Source organism: Hypanus sabinus, chromosome 13 (assembly GCF_030144855.1).
Source record: "Hypanus sabinus isolate sHypSab1 chromosome 13, sHypSab1.hap1, whole genome shotgun sequence".
Classification (NCBI taxonomy): Eukaryota; Metazoa; Chordata; class Chondrichthyes; order Myliobatiformes; family Dasyatidae; genus Hypanus; species Hypanus sabinus.
Window position 1 is genome coordinate 109828608 of NC_082718.1, and position 15242 is coordinate 109843849.

Below are 15242 nucleotides of genomic sequence, written 5' to 3' on the forward strand. Positions count from 1 at the left end.
TTTCCTGTGGTGCAGATGCAATCTCTTATTAAGAGGACAAAGCATTCAATGAATGTGCATCCGATGTACCGTGAGGATCCACCACGGCGCAAGTTTGGACCTGTCATATTTAACAAAAACGTGACACAAGATAGACTCATTGCAGAACTGCATGGAAAGCTAGGAATTGAGAAAAAGGAACCCAAGAGTAAACCGGTAGATGACTGGCTCACAGAGGGGTTGGTCATCACCTCAAAACCTGTCAGGAAACATGAGGAAGGAAGTCATGTTGTTGAGAAGGTAGCTAGGGGAAAAGCATGAACCGTTGTACAAAAAAATGCATGAAGGTTTGATGCAAAAGAAAGGAAAATTTTATCTAATCCCATCTGCATGAGTGTTTAACAATTTTTGAGTGATTCTGACTTTTAGGTTGAGTTGATAGTGCCTCAGTTTGAACTGGAATGACCCTATTGCAAATAAGCTAAGATGATGGTTATTGTGTGTTTATTTCTTTTTGAAAGACGGAGAATTGGGAATCTTCTACTTAATCAGATGGTACCTGTTGCTACAATTCAGTGCGTGATTTTGGCCATTCATAGAGGCCCTCTTTTTGATTGTGGTCAACCATGGATGTGGCATCCTAATTGTGTAGTCAGTATGCAGGCTAGGGTAGCGCAATATGGAAAGCAAGCTGTTGCCCATGCAGCAGGTTCCCCCTCGCCACGCAGAAAGGAATGGCAGACCAATCTGGTTTGGCACCAGCAGTGTTTCAGGAGTTGCCAATCAGCATTGAACTCAACATCTTGGGGTTTATTCCTGAAACCTTCCCCGTGATTGGGTATAGTCACAAGGCCATGTAAGTTTGAGATCAGAGTTTCTCTCCTAGAAGAGCTGCCAACTACGGCTAATGAGTCATCTGCCCAGACTGACTGGTTTTAAGACACCAGTAACCCATCTTTGCCCTTGCTCCTGTCAGTAGAAGCAGTTCCATAGGGCTTAGTAGCTTGCTTAGCTACACGTGAAGGCCAGGAGCTGGACTTGGTTATCAGAGGCTATTTAAAATGAATTCCATTAGACGCATTTAATAGGTAGTGGGTGCTCATCCCTACTATCCCTCTGGCCATGACAACCATAAAGAACCCATCCATAGAAATATGTGTAAAGCAGCTAAGGATAATTGCAGATGTTTGACACCACTTTGAGGTATTATAGATCATTGTTCTTACACAATTAAGTTTCTGTTTTTGCAAGTGTGCACAGCTAGTTTCAGTGCATGATTTTTGGGGCTTGTGGCACTGCAGGATTTTGTTAGGTTAAAGGTTTGTCCAGTTTATTTGCATCTTTGTCTAGTTTGCATGTATCCCAATTCTACTGTTATTGTGGAGATATTAGTTCTCTTGGGAGCCTAAGTATTTGCAGTTAGTGTTCACAATGTGATTATAAGTGGTTTAGAGCTATTTAATCTTGGTAATTGTGTGTTTATTGTTTTCTATAGTGATAACATAATTTTCAATTCCTTTCTGTCAATCTATGACATACCAAGGCTTTGCCATTGACTAGAAAGTTAAAACTAACCTGTGATAGCAAATAGAGCCACTAAAGGTTCTTTTAAGAACTGATTGCCTTTAGGCCATCATTATAACTTGAGTTTAACAACTTCAGTAAGCTTTTAAAGATTTTCCTGGTTGCACGTTGCATTTCATTGAACGTTGTGGAACTCTGACTTTTTTTTTCATAAAGTGTTTGCCCAACATTTAAGTGCTGTTTAAAGCATGATGCAATATGGTCTGCATATATAAAAATGCCACTTGTGTGTCAGATTCTTGAAACTAAAGCTGCTGTATGTTTCTCTCCAGATAATATTAACTCCAGAACCTCCTTCATCAAAGGGTTCTACTCCATCACCCTGTCCTCTTTCAGCATCTCCCCTAATGAAAGAATGCCAAGATCAAAAAAAGACTGTACTAAAAGTTGCACTTTCACCACCTCTGCCTGTGCCTTCTCCTCCACCTCTGCCTGCCTCTTTCCTACCTCCTCTCCCTGTGCCTTCTCCACCTCCTCTTCCTGCAACTTTCCAACCTTCTCACCCTAAGCCTTCCCAACGTCCTCACCCCAAACCTCCCCATGTTCCTCTTCCCATGTCTTCTCCACCTCCTCTTCCTGCATCTTCCCAACCAGCTCTCCCCAAACCTTCCCAATCTCCTCTTCCTGCACCTTCTGAAACTTCTCTTCCAAAGCCTTCCCGACCTTCACCTCTGTTGCCTTCCCCATCTACTGCTTCTGCCCCATTATATTTCAAATGCCTACGATCTCAATCTGCACCTCAGTGGAATATTTCAATAGATAAAAGTGAAAAAACTCCTGTACTTTCTGCACCACATCCTGCATCTGTGCTCCCATTAGAATATACATCGCTAACTGGGCACTATCCACAATCCTCCTCTCTGCCTGTGGTACAGACCACTGCTGTACAAGCTGAACCTCTGCCATCTCTGTCTGCATCTCCCAGAGTCTTGGTGTCAATAGCTTGTCAAACCGATGATGAAATCGGTAATGAAGATTCTCTACTTGTTCGATCACAGGCATGGAACTTTCTTTCATATTTATAATTTTTGAAATCTATTTTATTTACAAAATAATATTTAAGTTTCAGCTTCACTTTCATATTCTGCTATATACTTTCCTCAAATTGAAACTACACAGTATTTTTAAAAATGAAAGTAAGTATTCTGTTGCAGATGGACAGGTCTGCGATCATTGCCATATAAATGTAACTACCAAGGAAACTTACTGTCTTGACCTATTTTAATGCTTACTTTAATCTGCCACAATTAGGCAGATGGTCATGAACTTTGATGCCTGCAGTGGTAAGTGTAACAAAACTTGACTGATGGTATTGAGCTGGAAAGTTTATTTTAAATTACTTCAGTAAAAAGCAGCCTGGCTGATTATGATCAAAATTGCTAATGAAGACCATAGTTTTGAGGGTTGGAATAATTAACTAATTAGAATTTGTTTGAGTTGCATTAGCTGATTGCCAAAAGAATACAAGTATTATGAGGTAAGATGAACACCTCCATCGATCAGATTTGACTAGGATATTGTGCCCTAGCTGTCTAGATACACAACCCTGGCCAGGAAGATATGGAGAGTAAGTTGCTGCCCATGTAACAAGCTCTTCCTCTTCGTATATCTGATGAATGGCAGAGACCGGTACGAGCAGTGTTGCAGGAATTGGCAGTCAACATTGAACTCAATGTAGGACTGCATTCAAGACTCCAGCTGTGGATTTTTCCTTCAGGTTTACTCCTGAAGCCTTCCCAATGAATGGGAATAGCAGCGGAGGTTTGAGATCAGAATTTTCTTTCTCCTAGATGTGAGCTGCCAACCATGGCTAATAAGCACCATCTGCCCAAAACAACTGGTTCCACCGGGCTATGTAGCTAAGCCACACATGAAAGCCAGGAGCTGGAATTGGTTGTCAGAGGCTATTTGAAATGCACACCATTAGGAGCATTTAATACATAGCAGGAACTTGTCACCATTACCACCCCTGGCTATAACAACATTAAGGAGTTACAAGAATTGTGTTATGTAGTAATATACTATATCTACTGGGGATGCCGAGATTTGATCTATGAGTTTGTGATTTACATCAAAAATAGAATAACTTCGATGATACTTCTTTTCTGAAGCTGTTACATGAACAGGACTGTAATAATTTTTAACTAAGAGTGCACTAAATACCACATAGTAAAGTGTATTATTATTTTGTTTGATTTATAATCACATGATCATTGTACTTGTTTAACTGTCTTATCTCACAATATAAACATCATATGTTGTTGTTTAATACTAAAAAGTTAAGGAAATGGGCCATGTAGTTTCTTTTCATATTATCATGTGACTCTGTACACATGAAGTTTTGAGTTTGCTGCAATTTTCGTTTTTCTCTACTGTTTCTACTACATCTTTTAAGGAGGCAAAGTTTAGTTCTATTCATGCTACTTCATTTATAAAACTAGAGTCATTTACTGGTTACACAATGCAGAATGCTGATCTAAGCTGTATATTAGGTGTGGAGTTGGAGAGATAGTTGGTCAATAGAAGGTTCATTTACAAGCTCAAGTCTTTCTGCATCCATTCTGATTTTTTACTTGAAGACCATAATTGTTCCTATCCACATACTAAAAATAAACTTGAAACTAGAAGGCAAATCTCCTCTTCTATTTTTCAAGCTTTGGAAACCTGTGTAATTTTGCCCCATAATGCCCTCACAATTTTATCTCTAAAAGATTCAATGCTGAAATTGTTTGGAATGAAATGTACAATGATTCTTGAAGATGAATACCAACAAAAAGTAGAGAATATGGCCCAGTCCATAAGGGGTAAAGCTCTCTCCTCTACTGAGCGCACCTACATGGTGCACTGTCACTCTTCTTCTCATTGCTGCCATCAGGAAAAAGGTACAGGAGTCTCAGGTTGTGCACCATCCAGTTCAGGAACAGTTAGTACCTCCCAACCAGAGGAGATAACTTCACTTGTCCCATCACTGAAATAGACCCACAACCTATTGACGTACTTTCATGGACTCTTCATCTCATGTTTTTCATATTTATTACTTGTTTAGACAGGGCCAATGAACTTAACCTGTTCTTCAACAGATTTGACACTGTGGCCCCTGCCCATCCCCCACATGATTCATCTGTTGTCGGCCCTCAACCAACACATACTCCACTCTCCCCTCCTACCCCTCATCGCAGCCCCCCGCTCTGCTCTCATGACTACACCCCTCCACCACGGTGGGCTTCACAGCTGAACAGGTAAGAAGACAGCTGAAACGTCTCTACCCAAGCAAGGTTGCAGGTCTGGATGGTGTCAGCCCCAGGGTGCTCAAAGCCTGTGCCCCCCAGCTATGTGGAGTACTTCACCATGTCTTCACCCGGAGCCTGAGTCTCCAGAGGGTTCCTGTGCTGTGGAAGACATCCTGCCTCGTCCCTGTACCGAAGACACCGTGCCGCAGTGGCTCCAATGACTACAGACCAGTGGCATTGACCTCCCACATCATGAAGACCCTGGAGAGACTTGTTCTGGAGCAGCTCCGGATTATGGTTAGGCCACACTTAGACCCCCTCTAGTTCGCCAACCAGTCCTGACTAGAAGTTGAGGATGCCATCGTCTACCTGCTGAACCGTGTCTATGTCCACCTGGACAAGCCGGTGAGCACTGTGAGGGTCATGTTTTTTGACTTCTCCAGTGCGTTCAACACCATCCGCACTGCTCTGCTGGGTGAGAAGCTGACAGTGATGCAGGTGATTACCTGACTGTCAGAACACAGTATGTGCACTTGCAACACTGTGTGTCAGACAGAGTGGTAAGCGGCTTTGGGGCTCCACAGGGGATTGTCCTGTCTCTCTTTCTCTTCACCATCTACACCTCGGACTTCAACTACTGCACAGTCTTGCCATCTTCAGAAGTTTTCTGATGACTGTGCCATAGCTGGATGCATCAGCAAGGGAGATGAGGCTGAGTACAGGGCTACGGTGGGAAACTTCGTCTCATGGTATGAGCAGAATCATTTGCAGCTTAATGTGAAAAAGACTAAAGAGCTGGTGATGGACCTGAGGAGGGCTAAGGTACTGATGACCCCTGTTTCCATCCAAGGGGTCAGTGTGGACATAGTGGAGGATTACAAATACCTGGGGATATGAATGGACAATAAACTGGACTGGTCAAAGAGCACTGAGGCTTTCTACAAGAAGGGTCAGAGCCGTCTCTATTTCCTGAGGAGACTGAGGTCCTTTAACATCTGCCAGACGATGCTGAGGATGTTCTACGAGTCTGTGGTGGCCAGTGCTATCATGTTTGCTGTTGTGTGCTGGTGCAGCAGGCTGAGGGTAGCAGACACCAATAGAATCAACAAGCTCATTCGTAAGGCCAGTGATTGGTGGAACTGGACTCTCTAACTGTGGTGTCTGAAAAGAGGATGCTGTCCAAGTTGCATGCCATCTTGGACAGTGTCTCCCATCCACTCCATAATGTACTGGTTAGGCACAGGAGTACATTCAGCCAGAGACTCATTCCACCGAGATGCAACACTGAACGTCATAGGAAGTAATTCCTGCCTATGGCCATCAAACTTTACAATTCCTCCCTCAGAGTGTCAGACACCCTGAGCCAATAGGCTGGTCCTGGACTTATTTCCACTTGGCATAATTTACTTATTATTATTTAGTTATTTATGGTTTTATATTGCTATATTTCTACACTATTCTTGGTTGGTGCAACTGTAACGAAACCCAATTTCCCTCGGGATCAATAAAGTATGTGTCTGTCTGTGTATTTGTTTTCAAAGGCACATGAGTGAATCTGCAGATGCTGGAAATAAATAAAAACACAAAATGCTGGCAGAACTCAGCAGGCCAGACAGTATCTGTGGGAGGAGGTAGTGACGACGTTTTGGGCCGAAACCCTTCATCAGGAGTGAAGTAACATGGGATGGTGGAGAGGGGATAAGAAGTGGGGGGAGGGATGAAGTAGAGAGCTGGGAAGTGATAGGCTGAAGGGAAATGGGCTAGAGGGAAGGTGGAGAATTATGGGAAATAAAAGAGAAAGAAAGGTAGGGCTGGGGGGAGATTATAGTGAGGGGGAAAAGAGAGAAAGAGAACCAGAGTAAAATAATGATACCCCTGCCCCCCCTTACCCCCATCCCTATCTATTATTTTAGTCTGGTTCTCTTTCTCTTTTTTCCCCCCATCACTATAATCTCCCCCCCCCCCCGCCCTACCTTTCTTTCTCTTTTATTTCCCATAATTCTCCACCTTCCCCCTAGCCCATTTCCCTTCAGCCTATCACTTCCCAGCTCTCTACTTCATCCCTCCCCCCACTTCTTATCCCCTCTCCACCATCCCATGTTACTTCACTCCTGATGAAGGGTTTCGACCCGAAACATCGTCACTACCTCCTTCCATAGATGCTGTCTGGCCTGCTGAGTTCTGCCAGCATTTTGTGTTTTTATTTTTTGTGTATTTGTTTGTATATTTTCTCTTTCACTTTGTGTTTGCACTGTTCTTTTTGCACATTGATCATCTGTCTTGCTGGCTGTGCCCACGGAATCTTGCCTCTGTTTCTCTCCTATAACTGCTGCAGTCCTTTTCACCTCTCTTCTGAGCCCATAACACCTGACTGTGGCTCATCTTAGTAGTTTAAAGGTAATAAAGATTATTGAGGAAAGGAAATGATTAGGAATAGGAGCAGCATATTAGTAGCAACCTGGCCATGAATCATGCATATGAACATAATGGGATATGGAGGGAAAACAATAAACTAGAGAGAATGAATTACAAACTTCAGAGGAGTGAACGTATTACAGTACTTTAAATTAGAGAACAATGTCAGAAGCTGAATGGGAGAAATAGGATGAGAGCAACCTGTCAGAAGAACTTGATTAATATATACATATAATGTTTGGCTTTTTAAGAATTGCTTTATAAATCTGGGTCATCACTTTATGCAGAGTTATCATCTATCAAGGAAAGTGTTATATAGCAAATAAAAATGTCTTAATGTCATAGAAGTTTCTTAATGAATGTCCTTTGCTTGCTCTGTAACAGTAATACAACTGAATCTCAACAGAGTTAGTTGTAGAACACAAGAAACCATTGGAGATCTTATGCAAAGTGCATCATGAATGACATCATTAGAGATAATGATGTGCCAGTAAAATTTTTTAATAGTTTAAAACTTTAACAACTAAAATTATACCTTTTTACATTAGCAATAGAAATGTTTTACTCGGATATCTCCCTATCACTTGTATAAATGATAACATGTTCAGTTACTCATTCAGTAATTATCATTCACAGCCATGGTGTATTGATCAAGTAATTGTTCATTTGATACATGTCTTGTAAATTGGAATTATTATGATTTTTCTGTTAGAAATTTCATAAACTCTGCTGGATTTCTCAGAAATGTTTCCACAGCTCCTTTATGGCTATGTTTCTAGTATTAACTGATAGACTAATTTTTGTGCATGTGAAAATAAATATTCCTTTGCTTTTCCTTTCATGTGTGTTAATTTCCTGTTCTCACCAGCATAGTGGGCATATTATTTCTATTTCTTTCCATTGGAATTACAGTGCCTATAAAAAGTATTCACCTTCCCCCCCCCCCCCCCGGAAGTTTTCATGTTTTACAACTTTGAATCACAGTGTATTTAATTTGCTTTTCTTGGCACTGATCAACCGAAAAAGATGTTTTCGTGTCTAAGTGAAAAAAGATCTCTGCAAAATGATCTATATTAATTGCAAATATAAAACACAAAATAATTGGTTGCCTAAGTATTCACCCCCCCCCCCCTTTTAATATGACACACTAAATCATCACTGGTGCAGCCATTTGGTTTTAGAAGTCACATAATTAGATAAATGGAGAATACCATGTGTTGTCGAAGTGTTTCAACTGATTGTAGTAAGAAATACCCATTTCTGGAAGGTCCTCCTGCTGATGGCAAAAACTACACGATGAGAACAAAAGAACACTCCAAGCAACTCGGCACAAAGATTATTGAAAATCTCGTCAAGAGATAGATACAAAAACATTTCTAAGTCACAAAATATCCTTTGTTGTACAGTTAAGTCAATCATCAAGAAATGGAAAGGATATGACAGAGCTGTAAATCTGCCTACAGCAGGCCATCCTCAAAAACTAAGTGACTGTGCAAGAAGGAGACTAGTGAGGGAAGCCACCAAGAGACCTTAGACAACTCTGGAGGAGTTGCAAGCTTTCGTGGCTGAGGTGGGAGAAACTGTGCATATAACAACCTTTATCCAGGTGCTTTTTCAGTGGCAGCTTTATGGGAGAGTGACAAAAAGCCACTGTAGAAAAAAATTCACATGAAATCTCAGCTAGAGTTTGCCAGAAGGCAGTGGGAGAATATGAAGTCAGCTGGAAGAAGGTTCTTTGGTCTGATGAAACCTAAATTGAGCTTTTTGGCCATCAGACTAAACACTATGTTTGGCATAAGCCAAACACCACACATCATCCCTACTATGAAGCACGATGGTGAGTGCATCATGCTGAGAGAATGCCTCATTGTAGCAGGCCTTGGAAGGCCTGTGAAGGTAGAGGGTAAAACGAATGCAGCAAAATACAGGGAAATCCTGGAGGAAAACCTGATGCAGTCTGTAACATTACTGTGACTTGGGAGAAGATTTATTTTCCAGCAAGACAATAACCCCAAGCATGAAGCCAAAGCTTCACAGGAATGGCTTAAAAACAACAAGGTTAATGTCCTAGAGAGTCTAGACCTTGATCCAATTGAGAATTTGTGGCTGGACTTGAAAAGGGCTGTTCACTTACAATCCCTGTGCAATCTGACAGAGCTTGAGCAGTTCGGTTAAAAAAAAAATGGGGAAAATTTGCAGTGTCCAGATGTGTAAAGTTGATAGAGACCTATCCACAGAGACTTAAGGTTGTAATTGCTGCCAAAGGTGCATCTACTAAATACTGTCTTGAAGAGTGTGAATATTTATGAAATCAATTATTTTGTGTTTTATATTTGTAATTAATTTTGATCAGTATGTAGAGATCTTTTTTCACTTTGATACAAAGGAGTTTTTCTGTTAATCAGTGTCAAAAAAAGCCAAATTAAATGCACTCTGATTCAATGCTGTAAAACAATAAAACATGAAAGCTTCCAGGCGAGTGAATACTTTTTATAGGTACTGTGTATTGGGTTGATGAATGTTGTAGAGTTCAATGACAAGAGGACTACAAATCACACTCACATACATTCTATTAAATAGATTAGATACTTTGGAGGGGGCACAATCTTAAGGTTGTATGGTGATTTGTCAGCTGTATAGAACCTCATCACTAATCAATTATGGCTGATAGGTAGTCAATAAAATTAAGATACCAAGGCCATCATAAATGACCGATGTACAGGGAGGTTTCCATAGTAGATAAAGTTTTATAGGTTGTCTCTGTTGGTTCGCTGATATAGTATAGCGCTTCTTTCTTCAACATCAGATGATGTTTTATGCAACTATAAGGCATAAATGTAACTATCCTATAATACATCTTGGAAGAAGATATTCAATTGTATGTGCATATTAAACATATATAATGAAAAAAGTTAATGTGTTTATTTTTTTGTAGATGTTATTATATTTAAGTGTTAACTATAAGCGAATTAAACTTTTGGTAAAGGTGTTGTATATCAGTAAATTAGATACCCATGAAAAATCCATTCTGAATATTATTCATGTTCTGCTCAATTTGGTCAATGTACTACAAACTGTGTTTAATATGACTTTATTTGCTGATTGATAGATGATGACCCAGTCAGGATCTAAAGGAAAACCAGGAGGTCCTTCCACTGTGACAGGTCCTCAGAAGGCTGGAAGTCAACTGGATAATATGTTGGATGAATTGCATGTTGGACTGAATAAATTGGGAGTTGCAACTGTAGCAAAAGGAGTGTGTGCTGCATGCAAGAAACCCATAGCCGGACAGGTAAGAACTCTTAGGATTAAAAGTGACTTGGTTTGTCTTTGGATGCCATTAGAAGTAGTTTGAGGTGCAGTACATTTGCATTTTAATGGGTCCAATATTACTGCAGGAAAAAAAGCACTGTTCCGTGTTATTTTTGGTTTCTAAAGTTGAAATACTTTCTTTTTATCTACCCTTTGCACTTGTCCAGATTAAAGTTCACCTATCATTCCTTGGTTCACTTTTCCAGCCCACCTGGATCTTATTATAATCTTCACCATCAACTAAACTATCAGTTTTGGTGTCATCATCACCACATACCCTTGATTAACAAGCCTTATTGTATAATTGTAAAGGTATACAAGCTAGTATTTAAGAAGTGGGATTGTGTGTTGCTTTTCGCGCTTGTAACAAACACTAAAGAGTGTTCATTTTGTCAGGTTGTTACTGCAATGGGTCGTACTTGGCACCCAGAGCACTTTGTGTGTACCCACTGCCAAGAAGAAATTGGCTCTCGGAATTTCTTTGAGCGGGATGGACAGCCATACTGTGAGAAGGACTATCACAACCTGTTCTCCCCACGCTGTTACTATTGTAATGGACCCATTTTGGATGTGAGTATCTCTGATATCTGCATTGTGAGGATGCTTCATCTGTCAGTAACAAGAGTGAACATAGCTCATATATACTATGTCCCTGGGAAGGTTTCTTTCTGGGAATTTTTGTTCTTGTTGATGGAGTAGATTGCATTAAAAACTGAAGACAAGTGCAAACACGAGGAAATCTGCAGATGCTGGAAATTCAAATAACAACACACACAAAATGCTGGTCGAACACAGCAGGCTAGGCAGCATCTATAGGGAGAAGTGCTGTCGATGTTTCGGGCCAAGACCCTTTGTCAGGTCTTGGTCCGAAACGTCGACAGCGCTTCTCCCTGTAGATGCTGCCTAGCCTGCTGTGTTCTACCAGCATTTTGTGTGTGATATTGGGAAGTGTTTGGTAGTATGAAATTTCTTGGAGGCCAATGTTGTGGAGTTGCATTTGTGTTTAGCATTTTAATAGTTTTATGCCATTCATCATGGTGCACAGACATGGCAGCTCTGACTCAGTTTTGCTCAGCTGACCTGGTAAACCGAACAATCAAATGTTGTCCATTTTGTCTACCAAGGGAGTTTTCTGTCTTCATCCTGGTTGCAGTGTACATTCCATCTCATGCCAATGTCAGACAGGCACTCAAGAAGCTGAGCACCATGGTTAGCAGTCATGAAACAGCACACCTGGATGCCTTCCATTATCATTGCAGGAGATCTCAACCAAATCAGCTTAAAGACAGTTCTGAACAACTGCTACAAATACATCATCTGTGGAATCGGAGGAGGCAACACACTTGACCACTGTTATATCGAGAAAGCTTACCATGCTGTCCCATACCCACACATTGGAAAGTTTTATCACCTGGCTGTACTTCTCCTGGTGTATAGGTAGAGATTAAAGACCATCACACCATGATGAGGACCAAGAAGGCATGGTGAAGGGAGGCAGAGGAGTGTCTACAGAACTACTTTGAGTCAGTGGACTTGACAATATTTAGGGACTAGTCTTTGAATTTGAATGAATACTTCATAAAGACCTGTGTGGATAAGTACGTGCTTTTGAGAACAAACTAGACATACCCAGACCAAAGGCTGTGGATGAACCAGCAGATTTGTAGTCTGCTGAGGGCTTGATCTCCGGCATTTAAGACCCGTGATCTAGCATAGTACAAGAAGTCCAGGTGTGGTCTATTGAAAGCTATTTCAAGAGCGAAAATAAACATTTCCAATTGGAGTTAGAGTCTGAATCAGATGCACGTCAGCTTGCAGGCCATTATTTCCTAAGTCCATCATTAAAGATCCCTATTACCAAGAACATGTCCACTTCTCATTGCTACCATCAGGGAAGAGGTGTGAGTGTATGTATGTGTGTATTGTAATTTGTAATTGTTTTATTATTATGTATTGTAATGTACTGCTGCTGCAAAACAACAAATTTCAAGACAAATGCCAGTGATATTAAACCTGATTCTGATTATAAGTAACCCTGGTCTGGTTTGCTTCATTTTTCTCTAATGATTTATTTATTTTTGTGTTCTTTTTTTTACAGAAAGTGGTGACTGCACTGGATAGAACATGGCACCCTGAACACTTCTTCTGTGCTCAGTGTGGCGCTTTCTTTGGGCCAGATGGTATGATGCTGTCACTAATACTTAGTCTGTCATGCAGTTTGGCCATTCGTGATCTATCTTTTAGAATTGTTCAGTACAATTACTAATTAGCAGTGCATTTCCAAAATAACGTTTATCATCCAATTTCAATGCTGACCATTCCAATTATGGTTAAACCAGGCAGAATGCGATGCCTTTAACACATTAGAAATAGTAAAGCAAGTAGCATATATATTGTTCAGTATACAAATATAGAAATGTTAAAAATCGACAATTAAGTCTGCTAGCAGTACAATGAGTCATTGGTGTTATTAGTACAACTTGCTATGGACCTGGGTTCAATTCTAACTGCCGGTATTTTCTGTGTGGAGTTTGCATGTTCTCCCTGTGACTTCGTGATCTTCCTCTGGGTTTTCTGGTTCCCAAACATATGTGGGTTCGTAGGTTAATTGGCCACTCTAAATTGCCACTAGTGTGAAAGTGAGTGGTAGAGTCTTGGGAAAACTGAAGAGAATGTGGGACAATTACAAATGGGTTCAATGGAGGATTAGTGTTAAATGCTGAATCGGTAGGCCCCAGGGCATGTTTCTGTGGTGTAGCTCTTTCAGATTTTATGAATTAATGATAAACCAGATATATTTAAAATGGTTGATGTTACATCATGTATGTAAATGGGTAGTTTGTCAAATTGTTTGAATCCTGCTAGAAACCTGTTGCTAATGGAAGTGACATCAGAGTGTGGATTATTGTAAAAGCTCATTGGTATCACTAATGTCCTTCAGGGATGGAAATTTACCTTATTTTGTCTGGCAAAAAGGCAATCCCAGGCCAAACATGCTCACTGTTAATAGGCTTTTGAATTAGCTTTGCAAGCTTCTTAATTATATGAAAATTAAATGCTTCTCTAGCAAACAATTTATTATGGAATAAATTGAATAATAAAACTTCCACTTGCATAATGCATTCTCTGGTGCAATAGGAAATTATTTCCATGCTCCTGAATTTTGATAATGTGCTGTAATCCCAAAACAGAATTTAGTGTGATCTCTTCATTTTTTTTTTGGCTTGAACATTGTTGGATGTTTATTTAAATGTTGAAATTATGAGAATTTTAAAACAGTTTGTGATTAATGGTGACCAAGAGTATGCCTGAATAAGAGAATCCAGAAACAATTTTCTTTCTATAAATTTGAACCTATATGATGCATATTCTTGGTTTCCATAATACAAATAAAGATTTTTTTCTATTGTTTGCTTTTCACAATGCTGAAAATATAGAAACTAGGGATTTTTTTTTTCATTTACTTGATTTAGTCAGACCCATGCAAACTTTTCCGTGAGTGACGGTTTTAGTAAAGAGATTATTCCTTCATGAATAAAATAATCCATAATTTTGACATCACAGTTTACATTGCACTGTGTCAGATTTCTCTTGTTCTTAAGCACTACTTGAATCCTTTGGTAATAAAAGTAGCAGCCACGTTATCTAATCCAATTAAGCATGTTTCTTAGGTTGGGATAAGCAGCTGAAGAATATTGTATGAATGAAGAGCACTGACCTATGGGACAGGTGTCAGCACTGTCCACTATTACTATAGTAATAGTAATCATACTATTATTATATTACTATAGTTAATCTTCTGAAATTAAATTAGTGCACTAATTTTGCAGTACTGCACATAGGAATGGGAGTTTTAACAAAATTCTATAAAACTCAGCCCACAGTTTTTTTTTAATTGTATTCTTTACTTTTATTTTCCACTATGGGTTAAGTTGGCATGACTTCAGAAATAATGGCAATTTCACCTAAGATTCTGCTAGAATATTGTAGGTTGGGTTGATGTGTGTGGACTGACTGCAGTAAATATATTCCCTTTTACAGGATTCCATGAAAAAGATGGGAAAGCCTATTGTCGCAAAGATTACTTTGACATGTTTGCTCCTAAGTGCGGTGGTTGTGCACGAGCTATTCTTGAAAACTACATCTCAGCCCTCAATTCACTGTGGCACCCAGAGTGCTTTGTGTGCCGGGTAAGAGAAGCAGCAACCTGAGAGTTTGGCTTAGAAAGTGTTATTATAGCAATGTGGTATGTTGCTAACTGTTAGATTTTGCATAGACTGAGTCTTTACATTAGAAAGGAAATTGAAAATTATTATATAATTAATATATATTATATATATTAATATGTTATATTTTATATAATTAATATAAAATTATTATATAATTTTATACTATGCATGATGCTGCATTCTGGTACAGTATGGAGTTTTTTTTGATCTGAGAGAAATTGTCATGTCATGTCAGCAGTTCATCCTGTTGTTGTGGTAACTTCAGGCAGTAACATAAATAATTATTACCAGGCACCACCAAAGGCATTGTACTGAATATACTGTAGTTCACTGACCCTGGTCAGCACATTGATGCATTACTCAGCATTGTCTTTGATGGAATAATTTGACTGAACATCTTGAATTTTCCCGTTGTAGTTCTTATAAAGTCAGATTGGTGCAAGAATGTTACAGATTGAATCAAGCCCTGGTCTAAAGGCTGAATTCAGTTTAG

The 15242-nt window shown here is 39.7% G+C and overlaps 1 protein-coding gene across 3 annotated transcripts in view; it reads left to right on the plus strand.

The window, feature by feature from the left end:
• The window catches only part of LOC132404285 (paxillin-like), a 185303-nt gene that overhangs the window by 153524 nt on the left and 16537 nt on the right, over window positions 1–15242 (plus strand). For all 3 annotated transcript variants that reach the window (XM_059988454.1, XM_059988455.1, XM_059988456.1), the window contains 4 exons: window positions 10318–10500; window positions 10917–11090; window positions 12619–12700; window positions 14562–14710. In XM_059988454.1, the coding sequence (XP_059844437.1) occupies window positions 10318–10500; window positions 10917–11090; window positions 12619–12700; window positions 14562–14710 (588 nt within the window). The remainder of the gene's footprint in view (window positions 1–10317; window positions 10501–10916; window positions 11091–12618; window positions 12701–14561; window positions 14711–15242) is intronic.